The following is a 25418-nucleotide window of genomic DNA, read 5'->3' on the forward strand; positions in this document are numbered from 1 at the left end:
ATGTTGGGCAGTAAAAGGAGAATCAGTAGCGAAACAATCTGTAGTAGTGTTACTCAACTCCGGCCACCAACAGGTCATGTTTTCAGGATTTCCTTAGTATTGCACAGGTGATAATTCCATCACCTGTGCAATACTAAGGAAATCCTGAAAACTTGACGTGTTGGTGGCTCTTGAGTTGAGAAACACTGATCTATAGGGAATAAGTACAAAATGTGTCAGCTGATCTCGGTAGATAAATGGTAATAATAATCAGTACACAATATGCCCCTGATGCAAAGGGGAGCACAAAAAATAGCACGCTTGTGTAGCACACCCTGTGCATATGGAACTTGGCAATCATACAGTTAAATAGCCAGGCACTCCTTACCCATGGTTTATGGTGTATGTGTCACAGGCCCATGCCATACACACTTTGGGGGTTGTTGGACATACACCATAAAGCATGATGCATATTGTGTACTGTGTAGGGATGATTATTATTACCATTTATGTATTGAGATTAGCTGACACATTTTGCACTAATTCCCTGTAGACTGTATTTTGCTAGTGATTCTCGTTTTACTGCGCAAAATTCCATCTGTGTGGTGTGTATCTTTGAATCTTCACTGAGAACCTTGAACACCATTTGTAATTGTATAGATTTTGTTTTTTGTTTTTCATTCATTTAAATTTCATTTGCAGGCTGTGACTTCATAATTTTGTAGGCATATTATCATTGTGGGAGTCCTCCCCGTTGTGATCCAGATCTTTTTCTAAAATTTCTGTGTAAACTATGCAGCGAGGCACGAGGGGTGCCATGTATTATTCTTTCTCAATTTTTGCTTCACAAAAAAACACTTTTGGCTGAAAGTTTACAATGTTGTTTTTTTTTTTTTTGTTTGTTTGTTTTTAATGGATGGTTTAAATGAAAGTTTTGTGTTTCTTCATCTGGGGCTTTGGACTTTTGGAGAATACGTTTTACTTTGGCAGCGGGAAAAGTTGACTCGCGTCCAATTAGGGGTATACTGATGATGCACGAACTTGTATTTTCCTTTGATGTAAGACCATGGGCTGCAGCAGGAGCCTCCCCCCCCCCCCTATTTTCTTCTCAGTGCTGTAGGACACGTAGACACGTGTTTTGTTTTGTTTTTTATATACACTGCTGATTTAGAAAGGGGGAAAAAAAATCTCAAGAATACCATGTCCCGTGTGACATTACATAACACATTACTGAACTCGCCTGTGGTATTGCACATAGTAGCTGTTAGATCTGTGTTGTCCGTTACCTACGTTTTATTTAGACACCTAAAATAAGTCTTGCTGAATTGAACTCCATTGTTTTATGTGGAATTTGCTCACTCGTCTGACCAATATAATTTAGGCCTCAAGTGTAGTTAATTTGTAAGGAAGAAAAGAAAGGTGGAGCTCGAAACACTTAAATGTCTACCTTGCTCGCCCTCCCCTGGTCCAGCACTAAGCTTCTACTTTGCCCTCCCCTGGTCCAGCACTAAGTTTCTACTGCTGCTCCTGGTGTCTGTTAATGTCCGCAGTGAATACCCGATCTTCTCTGCTTGCACAAGCTGTACTAAGTTCACTGATTGGCTGCAGCAATGTGGACAGAAATGTGTAGCGGTAGCATTGGTGGAGACCCGTGGGGGAAAAAAAATGTGCAGGAATAAGTTCTTGTTTGTTTTTTTGTTTTTTAATTTGAAACCCCTTTTTAAAGGATTTGTCCAGGCAAAATATATCTTTCCCCAAGGAACAGGATATGTAACAAATTACAAACACGGCCATGCTTGCCTAGAGGCCCCCACCTGGATCCAGCGCAGGCTGTGCTGTGGTCTACACAGGGACTGGAAGTGCCTTCTGCAGTCCCATCTGCCACCATACCGCTGCGTCCTGTGACTGCCTGAAGTGTGACTTGAGCAGCATGTCACAGGATGTTTTAGGATGACGAGCTAGTCGCTTCTAAGTGCCAACCAGTGTGCCAGGCAAACATGATTTCATGCCATCTGTGGCATACGTGTAATCTACTATCCTACTTAGGCCCCCTTGTGATGCTCTACATACTGAAGCTGCACCTTTTATTATCTTTCTTACCTTTCCTTTAGGTCTGTCCCGATGTTGAGAGGAGCCACATTGAAAAACAAAACATGATTTTATGATACTCGGTCACAAGATGCTGGTGATGAAGGAGAAAACTGTAGCAGTCTGTGGAGCGCTGAGATGAGGGATAATTATAGGGACAGCAATCTGTACCTCCTGATGAATATAGTGTTATGTTATGGAAATGTCTTGTTGAGATCGAAGGGTTAATAAAGGTTTGTTTACCAGATTGCTGTCCCTATAATTATCCTTTATCTCAGCGCTCCACAGACCGCTACAACTTTTTCTCCTTCATCATTCTATATCCCTCCTCCTGAGGGTTTGCGGAAGGAGCATCTACGAGCATAGGCAATGCCATTGAGAAGCTTAAGGACCTGCACTGTCAGGGTAATGCTGGATCCACGCTTCCCAGCTTAAGGACCTGCGGTGATGCATATCCTGATCACGTGACCAGAACCCGGAAGTGCTGGCCAGCAGCGGCGGTGCACAGCAGTCTCCAATGGTTCTCAGGGATCATCCCTTCAAGCATAGACTGGGGTTGTGCAGGGGTGCACACCTCCATTAGGTGGGTGGCCACTTGGCCTCTGTTTGATAATCCACTTAATCACCAGGTTTCACACATTTTGCGCTCCTTGTTTATTGTTCTCATTACAAGATACTGGTGGGCCACCCTGTGGTTGTGAGGTGTGTTGCAGCCTATTAAGGCTTTGTCAGCAATGTCCTAATATTGTAATGCATTAGATGGGATTAGGAGTACGCATCTGTGTATTACGGACTAGAATATGGGAAACACTGCCTTTTTAGATAGTGATACTATAGGGCAGAAGTAGGACAAAATACTAGCTGCCATGCAATGCATCAACTTCCCGCCCTGTTGTCAGCATCCCTTCCCTCTCTGTTGCCAGCATCAGCTTCCCGCCCTGTTGCCAGCATCCCTTCCCTCTCTGTTGCCAGCATAAACTTCCCTCTCTGTTGCCAGCATCCCTTCCCTCTCTGTTGCCAGCATCCCTTCCCGCCCTGTTGCCAGCATCCCTTCCTTTTGTGTAGAGAATGATGATGATATAAGAAGTGCTGATGAAGCCGTTCCCTAATATGTAAAGTGGCCCCATCGCGGAACCTCACTGGACGATAATGGATACATTGATTCTTCAGTAATGCTGATTAGCAAATAATGTAATAAAACCTCTGATGTTTTAAGAAACCACTTGAGGTTTATTACGGTTCTGTTTGAAGTCTTAAGGCTCCATTAGTAAACCTGCGCTGAAGACGGTCGTAGTTGATTTATAGATCTCAGTTTTAACTGTATGAGCGACACAATGGACAAATGGTCAAAAGTTTTGGCATCTTGATTACTTATTACAAAAAAGGCAATTTCTTCAGAAATAAATAGTTGGGTTAATACTTACAGTGAATCATTACAATATTTTACTGGCATGCCCAGATATATTAAAAAATAAAAGTTGTTGCCTTGACCTCAACATGCAACCATTTAATAAAAAAGAAAGAAGGAAGAAGCCAAGTGTATGACATGGAGCGGATTAAGGCTGGTTCTACACGGCCACGACACGTCCCACGGAAAAAGATTGCTGTGTGCTGCTGCCATATCACGTTTCTGTTTATGGTGTTTACTGATCAGGTTAGTTAATTTGAGATTTTAATAGGGAAATAGAAGGTGATTCAAATTCTTATTCTTCATTGCAGAGGCCTGGAAACGCCTTTACCACATACAGCAATAATTTGGCATTACTTTTTGTAGTAAAAAAAAATCAGTTTCCTTTTAATTCCATGATGGCAGACACAGGGGTCTTCAGGAAACCCCCCAACTTTTTTTTCTCCAATAACCCTGTGACCCCTGTCTTCAGGTTAGGTGCATATTTTCCCATTCGTGTCAATGGAACATAGCGTTAATACGCATGGACAGGTATGGCGCTATTTTGGGAAGAAATTGCTTCATTTCTAGACACCAGTACCATATTTTTTTTCTTTACTATGGGCCTTAAAACTAACAGTCGCTAACAGAGGCGACTACCTGCCTGCTTTACCCGGCGTGAGCTCAGAGCGATTATTGACCACTCCTGCCGGCAATTCAGCTGCTCCACGTCAGTAGAGCACCTCTATTTCCTGGCTGCTCTTTTGACGGGGGGGTGACTTCTGATGTCATGCTGATTGACAGCTGAGTTCCCGCAGTTTGGTAGCAGAGAGCCGGCTGCCCTGTCGATGTGACATCAGTGGAAGCAGCTGAATCGCGAGTGGAGGGTGACCGCTCAGCGCCTGTAGAGATCGGTGCTGGGCACAACAGTTCGAAACTACCGCCTGTTCATTCTTGGGGCCCATAGTTTAAAAAAAAGATTATAGTCCTGGATAACCCCCTTTTAAGGAGAACCATAACGCCCTTTACTCCACAAAGTTTTTGAAAGTTTAAGTAATGAGATGACCTCCTTGGATGCCACCAGTGTACAATATGGAACAGCTAAAAGCTGAGGAGCCGCTGGTTGGGGAACAATGCTCAATGGGGTTGGGACCAATCTGATTGAAAACTCTTTTCTCCACAGCACCATGCTAAATGTGGGGTTGTGTCTGCTGTGTCTGTACTGTGGAAGTAGATAATCGCATATCACCGACCCAGTTTCCTAGTCTGATGATGTCCAATCTGATTATTCCTCCTTGCCCATAGTTCTATATTCATCGACTCTCTAAGAAGACTATTAAAATTATGAAATAAGTGTTATGAAAGTAAAAGGCTTTTATTGTGTGGTATTAAAAAACCCAAAACAAAGTAATGTGAGTAATTCTCTATGGGGGGCAGGGCATGGTCACCCCCAAAACATGTTCTACTAAGAATACACAGCCGGTCCATTATCTCCTGTAATGTACACACATAATCCTGCGCGTAGAATTGGATTCAGTCTTTATTTACCTAGTGCTACATCTAGATAATGGACCATTGAATTTCCTTACCGAGCACAATGCTGTAGATTTATACAAGCCGCATTCATATACATACATTATCCCCAATCACCAAATGAAAAATGCATATCCGCCGATGAAACACAAGCCCTTAAAATACCACGTGCTACACACATCCCGTCACATAGTTTTTGGCAATTTTAATAAAGTACAATTATATATATTACAACAAAAAAAGTGGAAAAAAAAATATAACGTCAATGTTATTAACAGCGGGAATTTCTTTTTCTCCTTGTAAGCAGAGAAACTGAGTTTTGGTATAAGAGGGGGAGAGAAGACAAAGTATTTTACAAATCTGCTTGGACTCATCGTCGTGAACTACTGGGGAGATATTGTGTATTTATATCAAGATAATTGACACCTTTTTGGAAATTCTTTGCTTTTACTAGTCGGTAGAGACTATCACACGTAGTGATCCGTTCTATGTGTCTACATCTAGTGGTTTGGTAGTAAGTGAGTGATATTGTACATGTGTTAGGCAAATAATCTGTTCATTCAAGGTGGGTTTATAAGGAGCTGGGAATGTGAGCACAAGAGGGCCAGAACAAAGACATGGTGGAAAAAACGTGAAATGAGTCAAACATCTCTGAAGAGAGGGGAAAAAAGACTGAGGACCAATACAAGAACCAAAGGAAGGCAAACGAGGTCTCCAGGGAAGGAGGGAGAGATCAGGAACAGTGGTGGATCTTGACATTCTCTAGATGTGGTTTCCAAATGTTTGTTTTTCCAGGCTAACCAATAGGAAGCATCTTGGGGCTAAGCACATGGCCTCTGGCAGCTCACCTGTCATGCCCTGCTTATTAACAAGAGCACCCGGCATCAGCAACTTGCGGTTCTTGGGGTTTGTCAAGTTTTATGTCAATCACTGTGGTGGAGGTGGTTAAGGAACATGATCAAATCCATTAATGGAAAAAAACATCTATACATGAGATTAGATATAAGACTGAACACATGGGATACACTGCCGAGCTTTTTTTAGATGACACTGAGCAGAACCTCCCGAGTTTTTTATTTTGAGGAGTTTTGCATTTTTGAGGCAGATTTAAAGAGTTTTTTTTCTTGATTTCTGCTCCAAAACCTCCCAGAAAAAAACCCTCTGTGTGCCCATAGCCGTGAACAGCAAAGTGGTTTACAATAGAAATGAATAGGAAAAGTCTTTCCTGTATTATTTGAGTGATTTTTCATGCATTTTTTGGAGCTGACACCTCAAAAAACCTCTGTGTCTACAAACTCTTATGGATGAATTGTGAAAATGTGAGAAACTGCTTGGATGACAAAAGCGCACACCCAAAGCGCAGTGTTGCCTGGTAAGGAAAGTAAAAGGCAGGAGTATGGACTCACCTGGAGGTGTTGTGTGGAGGCACAACACCTGGTGACACGTAACTGCTCCTCTGGCCCCGTGGATGGAGGAGAAAAACTTCTTACCGATGATTAATAGTAGAGGAGGACGATATAACGTTGAACGAGCTGCACTCTGGTAAATGAAAAGCCTTTTGTTTTCCAAAATGGTTCTTTATTGTCCCCATGCCTTTCGACACCGGAATATAGCACCTTTCTCAAGGTAAAACCATACTTGTTTTTTTTACACTGAGAAAGGTGCCAAAATGCAATGAGACAAAAAAGAACTATTTTGGAAAACCTAAGGCTCCTCATTTACCAGAGTGCGGCTCGTTCAACGTTATATCGTCCTCCTATTATTAATCATCATTTGTATTACCATTAAAAGTAATATAACGGTGCAAAACCAGACATTCACACAATGGTTTCCTCACCAAAAGCAATTGATATAGGTGGCACCCAGGACGAACAGTCCCCACATTTAGCTGTTAGTAGTAGACGAGGACGATATCATGTTGAATGTACTGAGCTGTGGTAAGTAAGAAGTCTTCTCTTTTCCAAACTGCTTCTTTACTGTCCCAACATGTTTTGCCACCTTTCTCAAGGTAAAAAAACAAGTATCTTGGTTTTTTACCTTGAGAAAGGTGTCTGGGGTCGAAACTTGTTGGAACAATAAAGAACCATTTTGGAAAACAAAAGGATAGGTCATCGATGTCTGATCAGTGGTCAGAAGTGCTCAGTTACGGAGCTGGTCATGACTGAGTACTGCAAATCCGTCCCCTATGGATTTCAATAATGGCTGGGTGTGCAGTACCCGTCCGAGGGCACTATCAGTAGACGGAGCAGCTCTGTAATTTAAAGAAGTTGACAACTTCTTGTCATACCCCAATAAAATAATAAAGCCTATCCTTGCCTCTGTTCCCGCAGTGTCAGCAGTCGCTCTCCTGGGGTCTTGTGCGGTGTTTTGACAGGTGACGCCGGCGCACAATCAGCCCGGTGTCACAGTCTCCACCTTTGGACAAATCGAACATGAAGAGGAAGTCCGGGATCAGCTGCAGGAACGTAGCCCTTTAATAGTTCCAGCAGCCACCATCATATAGAACAGCTGATCAGCGGTGATGCAGGGTGTTGCACCCCCACTGATCGGACATTGATGACAGCTTATCAATATTAACGTAGTGGACAACCTCTTCAAAGACTGTGACTTTAATTTCATATAAAACGTCACGTTCATAAATGTACAAACAAAATATAACAGCAGCACCCTGCAAGATGTACATGACACATGAAGAAAAAAAAATGGAAAAACAAGAGCAATGTAAAGGGAAATTGGGGTGATGGGAAATGCTCACCAGATAGAGATGTGTGAAATGTCGGCCAAAATAAAATGGAGCAATGCCGTTCACTGCGCTGCCGATGGATGAAACCAATGATATTTCTATGCAGTTTATTGTCAACGTGTTTCAAAGTTATCCAACTTCCTCATCACAACAAACCACAAGTGCAGGATACAACTAAAGCTCATGGTGGGAACGTAGCCTTAAGGGCGAGTTCATATGCAGTGGCCACAGCACAAGTGGAAGGTCAGCAATGCAGTGGTGCTGTGGCCGCCCTTAAGGGTATGTGTCCACGTTCAGGATTGCATCAGGATTTGGTCAGGATTTTACATCAGTATTTGTAAGCCAAAACCAGGAGTGGAACAATTAGAGGAAAAGTATAACAGAAACATATGCGCCACTTCTGTATTTATCATCCACTCCTGGTTTTGGCTTACAAATACTGATGTAAAATCTTGACCAAATCCTGATGCAATCCTGAACATGGACACATACCCTAAGGCTACCTTCTCACAATGGGCTTTAGTTGTATCTTGTACTTGTGGTTTGTCCTGATGGAGAACTTGTAGAACTTTGAAACATGTTGACTATAAGTAACATAGAAATATCCTTGGTCTCCTGGATTCATTTATCGGTTACCATCGGCCGTGCATTGAACCTCATTGCTCCAATATTGTACATATGAAATTTGAACTGCATTACTTCTAAATAAAATATCCTTAGAAATATGAAGTAAATGAGCACATAATTGGCCAATTCATGAGAACCCACCCGCCGCGATGCATACACCTCTACACTTGCACTGTGCTGCTGTATTCTTTAGTTTGTATATTATACAGCTTGCACCTGTTCCCACTTGCCTTATTCTGTTCAGAGGTGCTGGTGAGTTTTTTAAATTTTTGTAGCATTCTATTGAAGGTTATGGCTGCCTCCTTCTATCACACTAGGCCAATTTCTATTAGTGCTGAATCCTGCCTGCCCTTAAATTTGTAGTCCTTTAGCCCAGGAGAGGCATGATATTAGGTGAGGGTCCCATCAAAGAAGGTCACCTTGTCGTGGGTGATGGGCTCTCATGAATTGGCCAATTTATGTGCTAAGTACCTTCATTTTTATAAGTATATCCTAAATAGCAGTTATGCAGATCACATTTTATATATTCAATGTTTACATACATCTTAGCCTTTACGTGTAATATTTCTAGTAAAGGATACTTCCATCCTTGCTCTTCTCTTCTGTGCACTCCATGCCTGGCAAAGCAGAAGCCACCCTACGAAACAGCTAAAAGAGAAACGGAACAATACATAGGATATTGCTGGAGCAATGTCAATGACCTGGAATAGCAAGAAAAAAGGAGATCGAGACACAATGATCCCAGGTTACCTGTTTAACATTGTATCCAGTTTTGGCACTAGTTTCAATAAACATGACATTTAGCTCTTTAGCTCTTTGTTCTCCTTCCTCAATGGTGATCTGCCTGGTGAAACACAGAATATTTCGTGAAAGGGTATGCTTCAACACAAAATGTGGAGATCTAACTAAATGCAACATATGCAAATAATGTCATGATTAAGGGAGCTTAGTCTCCAGAAACACGTTGAGATTCTAACCCATATGGTTCGTGCTGAAGTCTGTATCCTCCATGTTTAAAGTTTGTGAATAAAGAAAACTCTTTTTTACGGACTCGGTGAAGCTGGACATTCTTTTCTTTTTAAGATAAAAAATTACTGTAGGAACTGCCAGGGACATCCCGAATTTAGTCACACATTTTTTAGCAGTAGACATTGTTTCAGCCACACATCCTCAGTGGTAACAAACCAGAGTTCTAGGGATTTTCTAACAAAAGGCAAGTTTTGGAGTCCTCTGTGACTGGCATTCCCATGGCGTCATGAAGGAATTTCAAGGGAGTCTGTGAGCACAGAATGACTGTTCAAAGTGAGTACTGATGCTTAGTGCACCCTTGGCGTGACCAAATATTTAGGTGCACCTTCCCACTTATTTCCCATCTATCTCTGCCCTTCTCTGGCTCTACCATAAAATCCTCATGGAAACCACACAGTAACACATCCAACAGAATTATAGAGTGTAAGTGTACATTGTTCATCAACAAGTGTTGTACCCCAAAGGGTGACAAAGGCTCAGTCAGCCGAAACGGGCATCGGGGAGAGCACACTGTGATACGTTCCCTGCCATTTGATCAGGTACAACATTTGTTGATGAACAATGTACAGTACATCTATACGCCTACATACATAGGATGCTTGTTTCTACCTTTAATTAGGCCATTTGGGAATGTGCAATAGGTTAAGGGTTATACTATGCTCATTATTAGAGTTTATACATTGCATACCCTTTCCATTGTTGCGCCCCTTGCTCGCATGTGCATGTTCTGGTTTTTCCTCCCTCCATCACCATGTACCCTTGTTGTATTGAATAAAGACTTTTAGTATCTTTGAAAAACCATCTTGGGAATTTTGATCATTGTTTTTATGCCCATCTTAATTGATTGATAAGTTATAGTAAGAAAAAAGAAAAAAAAACTGAGGGAAAACAAGTAGGCGGGAAGGTGGACTTAGATGTAAAAAATGTGTGGTTCCATGCCCCACTCTGAGGTTCATAGAGTCTTGGTGAAACTCCCCACGATATTGCCAAATTACTAAATCCAAATGATCCAAGACACCAGATGTTCTCCCCCCAAAGGGTAGCTTTATTATATCACAGCATATACAGGGTAAAAAGCAATGTTTTGGCCACATAGGGCCTTTTTCAAGCCATGTAACAAAAAGAACACATGCTTCGACATAATAAAGATAACCTTTTGGAGGAGAACATCCGGTGCTTTGGATCATTTGGATTTAGTAAGGTGCACTTAAAAGTTTGGCCACACCAAGGGTGCACTGAGCTCCTGTACTTGGTGAGAACAGTCATTCTGTGCTGACAGACTCCTTTGAGCCCAGTAACCTGTAAGTTCCAATCATACCTATAGTAGATGTATAAAGTACCAGAGATTTTGACACTTAGGGCACAAAAGTAGCTGAGAGGCCTTTTGAAATACACCAATGACAACAAAACAATGATAAAACCATTTTGGAATGTTTTATTTTGTGAATACCCCCTAAGGCCTGCCTTCTGCATTAGGTAGGTGTCACCTGAACGCTTGTCTGGCAGACAGCTCTCTCCGTGTACATGCACAATCGGCTCAGGGGAACCTCTGAAGGTGACTTATATCCCCAAGAACACAACTTCTCCTGGCTTTGCATAGATATCTGCCGTCAGTAAAAGATGGAAGCCCCCAGACACATCAGATGGCAAGCAGATCCTGCCGAAATCTACGCATTCTGCTGACATGTACATGGCCAGCGAAAGGGTCAGAAGTTACCATATATTGTATTTTGCCTCCCAAACATCTTTACCACGAGAACCATCTTTAGCACCAACTCTATGTACAAATGTTCCATTACTCAATACTGATCACTGACCTCTATGGATGCCTCTGACACCAGAAGTACGGATGGCTGCAGACCTAACACTGTCCTCTTTCTAGTTACTGATATTCTGCACTGAATTTTAAGCGTAAATTTAGTGAAATAACTTGTAGCACTCGTGATCCAAGTGTTACCAACTATTAATCAACCCTAAGCCACACTGTAATATTACAACAGTACACACTACTCCCTCTTGTCCTGTGAATTATGCTTTGTAAAAAGATTAAAATGAGGAAAATAAGATTAGAGGTAAATGTATTAGATGAGAAACTGCCCTGGGAAGAGAGGGATAAATGATTGCTCTGATTAACCTATAAATGTGAAATGTAATTGTCTGCAATTAATTAAAAGTTCACCTAATTATAACTAAATTGGAAGAACGGAGTCCTTATTAATGGTGTTGCCTAACAGTAGTTATAAAGGTTACAGTGGATCCTGTAACAGCCGTGGCCCTATACCCGGGGTGGCCTAAAATACACGAGAAGAGACCCAACTGCATTTTATATAATCGCGTTCAATATAGTTCTCTATAATAGATACTTAGTGACGACCTATCTCCTTCATACATACTAGGGTGTATCACAGGAAGGAGAATGTATACACAAATAAACCAGGAACCAAAGGAAGAAGAACGATTGTGAATACAGGAATTATATTATGGGAGAATCACAGTTCATGTGAGCGGCTATCTGCTCAATCTGCTGTGTTCTAATCAGGGGTGTAATGACCAGACTCGTGCAAGAGGGGGCTAACTGATGGCAAATTCACCAGGATGTGCGCCCGAGGAAGCACGTGTAGGTGGAATGGATTGTGGTGCAGAGACCCGCTGGGTCCCTGCATTGCAGTACACGCCGCTGGCCAATCAGAGGCTGGCAGCTGATGTCATCTTGCCAGTGACACGGCGCATAGCAGTGACATCATGCATTGCCTGTGATGCACACTGAAGTCAGCAACCGACTCCTGAGCTGGCAACAGAAGAGGACACCGCATATTGTGGGAGCAGAGGATGGGAAGTAGAATCATTTGTTTCTTTTTAAAATGTGCTGAAGGAAAATAGAAGACCAGGCTGGGGGAGATTATACCAGAATGGGGGCATTGTACCTGAATGGGGACATTGTGCAAAAATGGAGGACATTATACCAGCATGGGGGACATTGTACCAGGATGGGGGGCATTGTACCTGAATGGGGACATTATACCAGGATGAGGACATTATGCAAAGATGGAGGACATTATACCAGCATGGGGGACATTATACCAGGATGGGGGGGCATTGTACCAGGATGGGGGGGCATTGTACCAGAATGGGGACATTATACCAGGATGGGGGGCATTGTACCAGAATGGGGACATTATACCAGAACGAGGACATTATGCAAAGATGGAGGACATTATGCTAGAATAGGGACATTATATCAGGATGGGGACATTATACCACAATGGGGGACATTATACCAGGATGGGGGTCATTATAATATAAAGGGTACATTGTACAAGGATGGGGGATATTATGTCAGGATGAGGGTATTATACCAGGATGGGAACATTAGAACAGAATGGGGACAATATACCGGAATGAGGAAATTATACCAGGATGGGAATATTATACCAGGATGGGGGAAAATATTATAGCATGAGGCCCAAGAAGGGGAGGATTTAATACAAGAATGAGAGAGGATGGGAGGCATTTTGGTATATAATTTGTTAATGAATGTGAATTATATATCAAATCTTATGTTCATTGCATTTGGCTTTTACATTTTTTATAAAATTGTTAGTGATAGGTCATCTTTAAGGGGTCTGTACTAAGGTTAGAAGTTAAGGATAGGGGATAACTTCCTAATCTATGGTTGTCTGACCTATTGGGACCCCCAGTGATTCCTACAATGGGGATATGGAAAGGTGAAACAATCAGAAACTTAAGCCCAATCCTATGAATAGGGATAAACTTTTTGACTTGGTACAATCCCTTTGAAGTCAATGTACAATAAGAACACAAACTTTTCTTCTAAATATGTTTTTACATTTGGTGTTATTTTTTTTATGCATTATTTTGAGGTGTAGCTTTGCTTTGTAGACTGTGACAGAATGAGCAAAGCCGTCTCATTATCATTAACGGGGTGGGATTTCATGACAGCTCTATTTTACTGTACTGTGTGCCACTCCATGCCTCTTCAGTTCTTTGTGTAAGGATATGGTTTTCCGTTTCTACCCGGTGACATACAGCTATTGACACCTTTCTGTCCATTAACATCCATTCATTGCGAGGGCATCATGGTAACTCACTAATTAGCACTGTTGTCTTGCAGAACTGGAATCCCAGATTAAAATCTACATGGAGTTTGTAGTTCATGAATTTCCTCTGAGTCCTCTTGCAATCCAAAAATCATATGATAGGTTGTCTTCATATGAAATAGGCCATAATGCGTGTTTAAGTAAGAAAATTAGATTGTGGGACTAATTGAGCTTGACAGATGTGTCTTTTTTGAAGGGTACTATGTAATTGGGGACATGGAATTACGTGAATGATTCACTAGATTGCTAGGGAATATTTTGGCGTTATATTAGCAAAAAAAAAAATTTGCAGCTGCCATAAAGCATGCACCATGTAATATTATTGCTACGGTAAATGAGTAACCGTAAGTGGTGATCACCAGATGTTGGGTGCTGGACTCACTCCTTTGTACAGGAGCTTGAACCCACCTATCTGGTTCCTAAAATGTTATTTCTTGACCTCGAAATATAAACTTATGAAATGGATAACAGTAAAGCTCCATTCTTCTCAAGGATGTTTGTTCTAGCTCTTACATTAACCCCAAACTGTCGAAGGATCCTTGGAGCTGCTGGACCACACACACGAGAGCCAAAGGTTAAAGAAGAGTCCTCTATTTCTCCAAGACTCTCCTCATTAGGTAAGACAATACATCAAGATAATGAGCTCTGTATCCAGTAATACATGTCATACCCTTCTTCCAGGAGGCAGCCATTGCGTTCTGTGCAGCGCTGTGAGAACAGGAGCATATGACCTTGGACAGCAGGGAGCTGCCAAACCTGAGCTATACAGCTAATTTGTTTTCCTGGAAAATCGAAGCTTTTTATAGGCATCTTGAGATAAACCAGCACTATTCATTTTTCGTGACTGTGTAAACATAAAATGTCACCTCGCTTTGATTTATCAAGTTAGATTGCTTTGTCCATAAGGTATTGGTGAAATCAATGTAATGGATTTTGCTTTGAGTCACGGTCACTTCTCCACAGAGGCATAACCCTGTCATCATTAGGCGGTAAAGGGTGATATGGCTCCTGCATGCCATGTAGAGATCGTCAGCTCTGGTTTTCTACATGTTTTTTCATTTGAAAGCTATTTTATGTGTATAAGTAGCTTAAAGGGATATTATCAAGCTGGGCATAGGCTAGGGGATAACTTCCGACACACTGAGGGTCCGAGCGCTGCAACCCCACTGATCCCAAGAACCTGAGTTCTGAAGAGCCCCTTGTGAATGGAGGAGAGGAGGTCGATCATGCTCCACACTGCTGCTCCATTCATTCTTCATGGTATCACTGGACATAAGTGAACGTTCCACTCCCATAAAAATGAAAGGAGCATCACTCAGTGTGCATGATCAACCCCTGCTTCATTTTTCTGAGCCCCTGTTCTTGGGATTGACAGGGGTCACAAAGATCAAGAAGTTATCCCCTATCTCATTGGTATGGGATAACTTTTCTCCTGGAGGCAGGATGTTCAAAATACTAACCTGCCCCCCACAATCCATTGCATGCTCTCCTCTATATTCTGAAACCCTCTCTTTAGCAACATTATAGGGGTTGTCTAATTTTGTTAAAAGTTGGGCTAAAACTGCAAGAAGCAGCCTGTTGCGATAGTCGTCCTCATCGCAGCATTTTAGAGTAAAATGTACATGGCTGCAATAAGGGAGCAATGTCAGATTCATGCAGCCTATATTATGGACAGCATGAATTAGCGGTCACATTCTCTTTAACCCCTTTATGATCCATGATGTATTGTTATTACATGGAGCATATCTGGGACCTTGTGTGTAATGACTGTGTCTGACCATACAGAGCTGCTCCAGTTCATGGCTGGCACATACTACATCTCCTGGCCAGGTGAGGAAGCATAAGAGTATACAGACAGAACAGCGTGGGATCACAGCTGATTCTTTCTGTGAGGTAAAACATGTTTATAAAAAGGAAGGGAAATGTTTCACTTCAAAGAAAAGAGCAGCTATGATCCCATGATGTCCTGCCTGTATACTCTCTTTTGCTTCCTCCCCTGGTCAGGAGCTGTGGTATGATCAGACCATGTCCCTGCACAGTCAGACACGGCCATTACATAGTACACAGCAGCGGCACATTTATAAGATTATCTCAGCACACATCCAATTGTGGAACTTATTACTATTCCAATATCTATTGGTTAAAATATACTTTGCTAGTAGGGAAACCCCTTTAAGTGACACGATCCAGCTCAGATTTTTATTTGATTCCCGATCGCCCTGCACCCCATGCTTGCCATGTGATCGCTTCTGTGAAGTCCAACTTTGGCTTGGCATCATAAAAGACTTACATTTTTACTATATACAGAAATTTCTGTGGTATTGCTGTATATAGCGCAAGTGATCGCAAGTTCAGATCCCCTAAGATGACTAACAAATAAAGTGAAAAGTTTAAGAAACCAAAGTAAAAATTCGAATCAACCCCCATTTATCCAGTTAACAATAAAGAAATGTGAAAAATATGCATATCACTACATACAGAAAAGTCCGATCTAACAAATTATAAAACTAATTAAGCCGATTGGAAAACTCAGTGGAAAAAAGCAAAAAACAACAACAATACAATTATGGTTTTTGGGTGCCTCAATAACTTTAAAAAACTCAATAGTGATCAAAGCATAGTATGTACCACAAAATGGTATAAATAAAAACACCAGCCACAAAAAAAATACAGTATATTAAAATAAATGGTGTCATTAAAAACTACACATTGTCCCTCAAAAACATGCCCAATTACTGTATAATTATGTCAGTTGAAAAAATTAAATTATGGCTATTTAATAAGTAGAGAAAAAAATGATCATTGGTTGCGGAGGGGGGGTGTTAAAGCAGAAAAATATGGTTATTTAGCTATTTAATCACAGAATGTAGAAGTCTTAGAAAATTCATGCCATAAATTCATAACAATTATGACTGTGTTTATTTTGCACTAAGGCTGGTTTCACACTAGAGTTCGGCAGGGCTGCGGATGGCAGCCTGCTTCCTCTGTTAAGCCCCTTTTCTTTCAGCTCCGCCTACATGCGTCCTGCATACCTTATCTTTAACATTGGGTACGCAGGCCATGCGGATGTATGTGGATGCCTCCGCATGCGTCTTTTTGAAGCTGTGCCAACCGCAACTAAATGCAACATGTTGAGTTCAATGCAGGTCAGCGCAGCATCAAAACGACGCATGCGGAGGCATCCACATACATCCGCATGGCCTGCGTACCCAATGTTAAAGATAAGGTATGCAGGACGCATGCAGACGTAGGCACGGCAGTGGACGGGGCTTAATGGAGGAAGAAGGCTTTCATCCACAGCCCTGACGAGCACAAGTCTGAAACCAGCCTAAGGCCGGAGTCACACTACAGCGAGATATGGCCGAGTCTCGCAGGTTAAACACCGGCACTCCGGAGCGGAGCGTGCAGCTCCATGTAATGCTATGCGGCCCCATGCTCCGCTCTGGGGTCACGGTGCCAGAGCTTGTTTTCAACCTGCGAGACTCGGCCGTATATTGCTGTGTGTGATCCCAGCCTTAGTGAAAGCCTGTTCCTATTAATTATACTATATGTGTGTATGGGTATATGTGGATGGCGCCTATAATCCAATAGCGGAGCCACTGTTTTTTTCTTCCACAAACCCGCTTCCGTTAAAAGCCTACAGTGTTTTTTTCCTAAAGTGGCTCTGGTGGCGGTTTTGCACTCATTTTCGGTGTGTCTTCTATTATAGGTCGACTTCACGGTCTTCATGGGTTGAAATTTTGCTACGAATTGTGGGTGTAGGCCTAAAATCTTAACCCAATATAACAGGTGAAGGTCGCATTCAGTAGGGTGAAGTTAATGAATGTCTGTACCTTTTGTCTGCAAGGTCTGTCTTGTTTCCAACCAGCATTATTATGACATCACTTCCTCGCTCTGTTCTGACATCATCAATCCATTTGGATGTTTGGTGGAAGGAATTCAAATCTAGAAAACAAACATGAATATCTGGATTATCACCAATAGATCGGAAGGGAGTCGTGCCTTGTGCAGTGAATTTTCACATTATATAATACTATTGTTTACAGCACGTGAATGCATTGTCAGCTTTCCAGAGAAGAGTCCACTATACAAGTAAGGGCTCATTCACTCCCGGGTTTTTCGTGGTTGCACGCTAACCATGATTTTCAGAGATAGCACCTAATAATAGTCTATGGGGCTGTTTATATGTCGGTGATTTGTGGAGACAAGTCCGATGTTGATTCAAGTGTCGGATCAAGCACGGCAATAAAAGTCTATGGGTCGGTGAAATAATCGCTCAGATGTCATCAGTTTGCCGTCTGTTTTTTGTGGACTGATAGAAGGTGGAGAAACATTTTTTTTTTTTATCAGAGAAAAATTGATGTAACTCTCACCAAACTCTGAAGAAACTAAGATCCAAAACACTGATGAAACCAGAACCAAATTTCTTGTATGGCCACATTTACGGGTTCAGTATACGGTCAGCATTTTATATCAGGATTTGTAAACCAAAATCAGGAGTGGGACAATCAGAGGAAAAATATACCGTAATAGAAACACGTCACCAACTCTGTATTTATCACCCACTCCTGGTTTTGGCTTAGAAATATGAGGTAAAATACTGACCAAATACTGATCATGTGAACGTGGCCTATAAGAAAGTCACTGACGTGTGTATGAGCCCTAAGATTTGGATATGTGAATGTATAGAATTCTGGATATAAATTTACTATCTAAGGCCACATGCACACGTTCAGTATTTGTAAAAAAAATAAAAATGGCGCCATTTTCCAAGACCCGTAGAGTCTCCATTTTTCAGGATCTATTTGGGGGTACATATGATATTTTGATTGCGTGTTATAAACTCGGCGAATGCAATGTGAGAAAACCTCGCATTGCACTAGCTACAATGTTAGCTAATGGAATTTGCAGCATGCTGTGTAAGGCTGAGTGAAATGGCAGAGACTAACTAATGGAAGTCCATTGGTGCGAGAAAAAAAAAAATCACACGGCACATGGACCATGCAATTTTTACACACCTATCTCATAGGAAACCCGACATTTCATCAGCCGAGTACAGTAAATTCCCAGCGTGAATCGTCAGGATACAATAGAAGAGATATATAGATAGACTAAAAGAAAAAAATGGTGTGGGGTCCCCCATATTATTCTTAGCCAGCTGAGGGAAATCCAACAACTGTGGGCTGATATTCATAGTGTGTCCCAGGCTATTTATATCAGCTCATAGCTGTCTACTAGCCTTTACTGGTTATTAACAAGGGGTATTAATTATCAGCAAAGGCTAGGCAGACGGCTGGGTGCTGATTTTAATATCTTAGGAAAGGACCAAGGGTATTACCCTCCTCCCAGACAGACTAAGGCCGGCGTCACACTAGGCGTATGAAAATACGGTCCGTTTTTTACAACCGTAATACGCAGTAATTGTCCCAAAACACTGTTCCGTATTCAATGCGAGGATGTGATTTTTACGCACAAATTTATCCGTGTGTCATCCGTATGGCATCCGTATGGCTTCCGCACAGCAATTTTTTGTCGCAGGCTTGCAAAATGGACATATCATGGATCCATCGGCTCAAATATTCTTAAAAACATATATACAGTCTCTCTCTATATATGTCAGTGAGACACACATATATATATATATATATATATATATATATATATATATATATATATTTCAGCGCTAGATAGCAGAAAAGCCGGTAATTCAGTTGCCGGCTTTTCCTATCTCCTTCACAAACCTGACAGGATATGAGACATGGTTTACGTACAGTAAACCATCTCATATCCCTTCTTTTATTACATATTCCTCTTTACTAATGTAACAAGTGTCTCTGTGTAAAATTTGAAGTCTCTAGCTATTAAATTAAAGGGTTAAATCCCGGAAAAAATTGGTGTGGGCTCCCGTGCAATTTTCTCCACCAGAGTGGGAAAGCCAGTGACTGAGGGCAGATTTTAATAGCCTAGAGAGGGACCATGGTTATAGGACCCCCCCTGGCTAAAAACATCAGCCCCCAGCCACCCCAGAAAAGGCACATCTGGAAGATGCGTCTATTCTGGCACTTAGCCTCTCTCTTCCCACTCCCATGTAGCGGTGGGATATGGGGTAATGAAGGGTTAATGTCACCTTGCTATTGTAAGGTGACATTAAGCCAGGTTAATAACGGAGAGGCGTCAATTATGACACCTATCCATTATTAATCCATTAGTACGAAATGGTTAATAAAACACACACACATTATTAAAAAGTATTTTAATGAAATAAAGACAGATGGTGTTTTAAGATTTTATTATACTCTTAATCCACCTGAAGACCCTTGTCACCTGAAATAAAGTTAAAAAACCAAACAACAATATTCCATACCTTCCGTCGTTCAGTCTTGTCCCACGCTGTAAATCCATCTGAAGGGGTTAAATCATTTTACACCCAGGAGCTCTGCTAATGCAGCTGTGCTCCTGACTGTAAAACTTGGTGAATGAATGGAATGCAGGGGAATGTACTGTAGTTGCCTCGAGTCGCGGTGATGCGCCCTCTGCTGGATGAACTCGTATGAACTCGAGCGTGGGAACTTTTCAGAATACTATCTCACGCTCGAGTTCATATGAGTTCATCCAGCAGAGGGCGCATCACCGCGACTCGAGGTAACTACAGCACATTCCCCTTGCCCCACTTGCCCCGTTATAGTGCTGCACAAATGTTATGGCCCTATAGATGCTCCATACAGACACTTGCCCCGTTATAGTGCTGCACAAAGGTTATGGCCCCCATATAGTGCTGCACAAACATTATGGCCCCATATAGTGCTGCACAAACATTATGGCCCCATATAGTGCTGCACAAACATTATGGCCCCCATATAGTGCTGCACAAACATTATAGCCCCCATATAGTGCTGCACAAACATTATGGCCCCCATGTAGTGCTGCACAAACGTTATGGCCCCCATATAGTGCTGCACAAACGTTATGGCCCCATATAGTGCTGCACAAACGTTATGGCCCCAAATAGTGCTGCACAAACATTATGGCCCCCATATAGTGCTGCACAAACATTATGGCCCCATATAGTGCTGCACAAACATTATGGCCCCATATAGTGCTGCACAAATGTTATGACCCCATAAGATGCCCCATACAACTATTTGCCCCATTTGCTGTTACTGCGATTAAAAAAATAAAAAAAAAAATCACATACTCACCTCTCCGTCGCTCAGGCGCCCGGCACTTTCAATATTCACCTGACTTCGTTCCAGCCGCCGCTCCATCTTCTGCCTCCTCTGCACTGACGTTTAGGTAGAGGGCGCTCACTAACTACATCATCGAGCCCTCTTACCTCAGCGTCACTGCAGAAGACTGACCGGTGGCTGGAACGAGGAGCAGGTGAATATTGCGCAGCGCAGCGCTCCCCTCCCCGTATACTCACCTACTCCTGGCGCGGTGCAGTCCCTGCTTCCCCGGCGCTGCTGCTTCTTCCTGTACTGAGCGGTCACCGTTACCGCTCATTACAGTAATGAATATGGGGCTCCATCCCTATGGGAGGTGGAGCCGCATATTCATTACTGTAATGAGCGGTACCATGTGACCGCTCAGTACAGGAAGAAGCTGGGGCGCCGGGCAGCCAGGGACCTGCAGGGACCGCGCCAGGAGTAGGTGAGTATAATTAGACAGCCCCCGCTCCCTGGCCCTGCCAACGCCCTCCTTGGACCGCCGCATTATCAGGCGGCCCGCTGGCGCCCCCCTGTCGGCTGCGCCGGGGCACATGCCCCGGCTGCCCCCCCCTGGATACGCCACTGATAGCAGCCCTCAACTGCCCCAGAAATGGTGCAACCATTTGATGCACCAATTCTGGCGCTTTGTAATGTCTGCTGACATCAAGCCCAGAGGTTAGTAATGGAGAGGTGAAAATAATTGCAGATGTGCACTGCCACATAGAATAACAATGGGACTAGTGCAATCTGATTTTTTATCAACTTGCACCCGTCCGATCCATTTGCTTGTGTGAGTGAGCCCTGTCAGAGTTTCATCTGAGTGTCTCACATGAAAGAATTGCAGCACAGGTGCAGAGGAGACGGAGAAAGTAGTTTCTCCATCTTCTCCATTGCTGGTTTCCGCAGGGATTGCACTGCACTCGGAAAGCATAACACTGTGCCGAGTGCTATGTGATAAAAATGGAATAGCCCTCAGACATGTTATACGGCAGTGTCAGCGAGTAGCTCGGTAGCTGGGTTAGCAATGCAGCGCCACGATGCTTTAGAACACTATTAACCTGCAGATTGACCCCAAAAGTACTGTGAGTCTTAATGCCCTTTATGAGGACTTTTCCCTGGATTTTTTTTATTTAAACTAAGTACCTCCTGTATTTGCTGCTGCTCAACTGAAAGTTTTTCTTTTCCTTTGGTTACCATTTATTAAAAAGATATGCTCCCAGGTAATAATAGTGCAAATTTTGCCTTCAGCAAACTGGGCATATACCACAGAAAAAACAAACGCCCACAGGGAAGGTCTGTGGTATGCGCTGTAGCATAGCGCCTACTATGTGTCTTGGGGGACACTCGTTTGGCACGGGATTAACGCACTCGGGCACGGTTTTCTATCAAAACAGAGTCTTTTAGGTTTATTTCACACAATATAAAGCACATCCTCGGGAACTTAGTAACAGTTTGAACACCATCTGGACGTATTCAACTTCACAACAGTTCGTCTCTGACCCTGGTCAGCATAAGACACGGACCTCGTCCGTTACCCGTTGGCGACCTTCAAGGGTTCCTGGACACCTCTTGGCCTCAGAGGTGCCCCATACACAATGTCTCTCTCTTCTAACCCCGGTTAGCATAACACGGATCCCTTTCCGTTACCTGTTGGTGCCGCACAGGTTTCTCGGATACCTCTCCTCCACAGAGGTATCCTTCAGATGTTTCTTACTCTGACCCCGGTCAGTACAACACGGATCTCCATCCGTCCCACACACTGGCATGTGCTGGGTCCAGAGCCCTGCCATGTGCTCTTCAGGAATCCTATTCTCCAGGACTTCCAACACAGGCTTCCAGGACCATTCAGGTCCACACTCCAAGACCATGTGACCATCCCTCAGTCACATTATATAGTACTAACCACTCCCACAGGTGGGAGTGTGGATGTGTGGCTAGTTTTTCCAGCCCATCTCACATAACTAGCCTAGTAAGTCTCCCTTACAACTATACAAACTCTTGAGGGACTACAGGTCCCAGAACAACAACATTGCATCAGACTTACCACGCAGACTCCCTCTGCGACACATGTCTGCCATTCACAACAGTGCCGGACTTTGTCTCGTCACAATTATGCCTCCAAGTGCATCTTGCAGCGCACACACAGCACCCCCTGGCTGTAACATTGGTCACTACACCACATATTCCCCCCCTCTGTTCAAACCCGTGGGGTTGAACACTTGTCACACACCCGGGATCTCGAGACCGGGTACGCAAGTCACCTTGTCCTACCAGTTGAGAGGACCGTCTCAGTCGGATTTGGGCAACATGGTCAGTCTGGCGTCGCAATCCCCTTGCACCCATACGACCTGTCTGGACTGACTCCTTGTCAATACGTCCGCTACCGGGTCTCCCACGTAAGTCACTCAGCCCTGAGCTAACTGAGGAGTCACTGCCTCCAAGTCTTCCTTCAGGCTGGGTACTTCCACCCCTTTGTTTTTCCACATTTCGGGTCAAAAGTGGCTGCCATTTTCCATCAAATGGGCGCAGCAGTCCTGTAAGGCGCTGTCCTTCAACCCTTAACTGCTCCATTTCCTTCAGATATACCATGCAATACTCCAGCAGAGTCTGTATTTTGCTAAGACTCTCCACTGTTCCCACAACGAAGAAGGGAACCATACCCTTTTCTCGGGGTATTTGGTCTTCATGGACACCAGGTATTCTCAACCTTACCACTCCAGACTTATCCACCATCTCTTGCATGGCTTGACCATTCCTTCCAATGACTTTCTTCACCCTAGAGAAGGGTACCTGTATTACATCTTCTCGAAGACTCCGAGCTTTCCTCACATGCTCTAGTCGTCTAGCAGCTTCTTCATTCCGTAATTGGGCCATCCATTTTGTACGCACATATCTCAGGTGCATGTCACTCAGGGCAGCTACCCTCTTAGCTGTGACATCAGTTGTGGACAGTATCACTAACTGATTAGTTTCTGGGGACCAATTCACCTTACATGCCCCCACAGCCTTCTTGAACTCTTCATGCATAGACTCCCTGGCACAGGCTTCTCTCAGGTCTTCAGGTACGTCTATCATACATTTGAACAAGGAACTCTCCTTCTCTTCAGCTGTCATTAGACACCCATCTTGTTCAGCTTTCAGAGCCAACTTCCTCTGAACATCACCAGCTTCCAGACGTTTGGCCAGGATAGACACCTGCCGCTCCACCTTCTCCCAGGCTGCTTTATACATTGACTGGCTTTCTTTCAGGTGACCTCTCAGCTCCGCCACCTCTTTCTCTAAGGCACTCACACGACACTCAGCGGCCTGTCTCCGAAGCTCCTATTGCTTCAAACGGGTATCCACAGCCTCTTGGACCATGCTTAGCTCGCTCCCTCCATCCTCTGGATTGGCTGAGCTTTCATCACGCGAGGTGGTACCTACTTCAGGCCCCACTCTTTTGGTGGCCTCCTCCACTTCTTCACAAGGTGCAACTGGTACCACTTCTTTGCATCCTTTACGTCTCCGGCGACGGGAGGACTTTTCCTTCTGGTGGGGCTCTTCTTTACTGTACTGCCTTACTTCCTCAGAGTCACAGTCACCCGCATAGTCTGTGTCATACCCCACAGAATGGTGAACCCCCAAGTCACACTCTTTCCGGGTGTCAGCTCCACACGTTTTATCTACCACATCACTAACAGTCATATTGTGGCACACATCAGGTGATGTCATGTCTGTAAGTTGGGACCGTCCACTATCTTCCTTGGTCACGCCTAACTTAGGACTGTCAACTATAGGGGGTGCATTCTCTGCATTAACTTTCATACACATTAATTCTACAGACACTTTCCCTTTTATCCACCAGTCCCACTGGGTTTCTAAATCTCGCCCTATTACCATAGTGTACAGTAAGTCCGGGACTACTCTTACATCGTAATACGTGGACTCCTCTGTCATGTCAATGTAGAGGCAGGCTGCCAAATGTCCTTTAATGTCCCCACCTGTGTCATTCACTCTTGTCCCTAACCCAGGTAACACAGTGCATTCAGAAGGGGTTCTCAGCAAAGTCGCTTTACTCCCTGGGTCTATCAGTCCTATCACACATTCTCCATCCAACAAAAAGGAGCACTGTCGTGATAAATCATTAGCTGAGCAATCCACAGTATAACATGGACCTGCATAATACAATTTCCCCTGGGGCCCACCGGTCTGCGCCACCCCTTTAACTTCAGGAGGCTCCGCCCCTTTTTTGGACACTGGCATTCCCCGGGTTACCGCCCCCTTTTGGGACTCCACCCCCTTTAGGGTTACTACCCCTTTTTGGGCAATTACTCCCTTTTGGGATACCACCCCCTTTTGGGACTCCGACCCTTTTTTGGCAACCATCCCTGTTTGGGTTTTTCACCCCATTTTTTGGGGATGCTACCCTTTAGGGACACCGCCCCTTCCCTGGGGTACACCCAACAGTACCAGTTCACACAGTACAGAGAAAAAAACACGTCTCTTTGGGTCGCACCGGCACTTTAAGAGTCTGCACGGAAAGAAAAAAAATGTGTTTTTTTTTTTTCAACACTTCACCAGCTCCTGCTGGCAATCACAAGCCGCTGCTGCTGAACCTCTCGCTGCAACCGCACTCCACAATGCTCTGTACGGCTCCACCGCAGACTTCGTGGACCCGCCGATCCACAGCAAGACGCTTGTCACCTTCGTAACCCCGCCGAGTTACA

The 25418-nt window shown here is 43.5% G+C and overlaps 1 protein-coding gene across 4 annotated transcripts in view; it reads right to left on the bottom strand.

The window, feature by feature from the left end:
- Positions 1-4976: 4976 nt before the first annotated feature.
- The window catches only part of RAB6B (RAB6B, member RAS oncogene family), a 97552-nt gene continuing 77110 nt past the window's right edge, over positions 4977-25418 (bottom strand). For all 4 annotated transcript variants that reach the window (XM_077291269.1, XM_077291272.1, XM_077291270.1 and 1 more), the window contains exons 5-8: positions 17338-17449; positions 9108-9201; positions 8939-9005; positions 4977-5917 (exon numbers count right to left, since the gene is read on the bottom strand). In XM_077291269.1, the coding sequence (XP_077147384.1) occupies positions 5853-5917; positions 8939-9005; positions 9108-9201; positions 17338-17449 (338 nt within the window). In that variant the 3' untranslated portion in view covers positions 4977-5852. The remainder of the gene's footprint in view (positions 5918-8938; positions 9006-9107; positions 9202-17337; positions 17450-25418) is intronic.

This window comes from Ranitomeya variabilis, chromosome 2 (assembly GCF_051348905.1).
Source record: "Ranitomeya variabilis isolate aRanVar5 chromosome 2, aRanVar5.hap1, whole genome shotgun sequence".
Classification (NCBI taxonomy): domain Eukaryota; kingdom Metazoa; phylum Chordata; class Amphibia; order Anura; family Dendrobatidae; genus Ranitomeya; species Ranitomeya variabilis.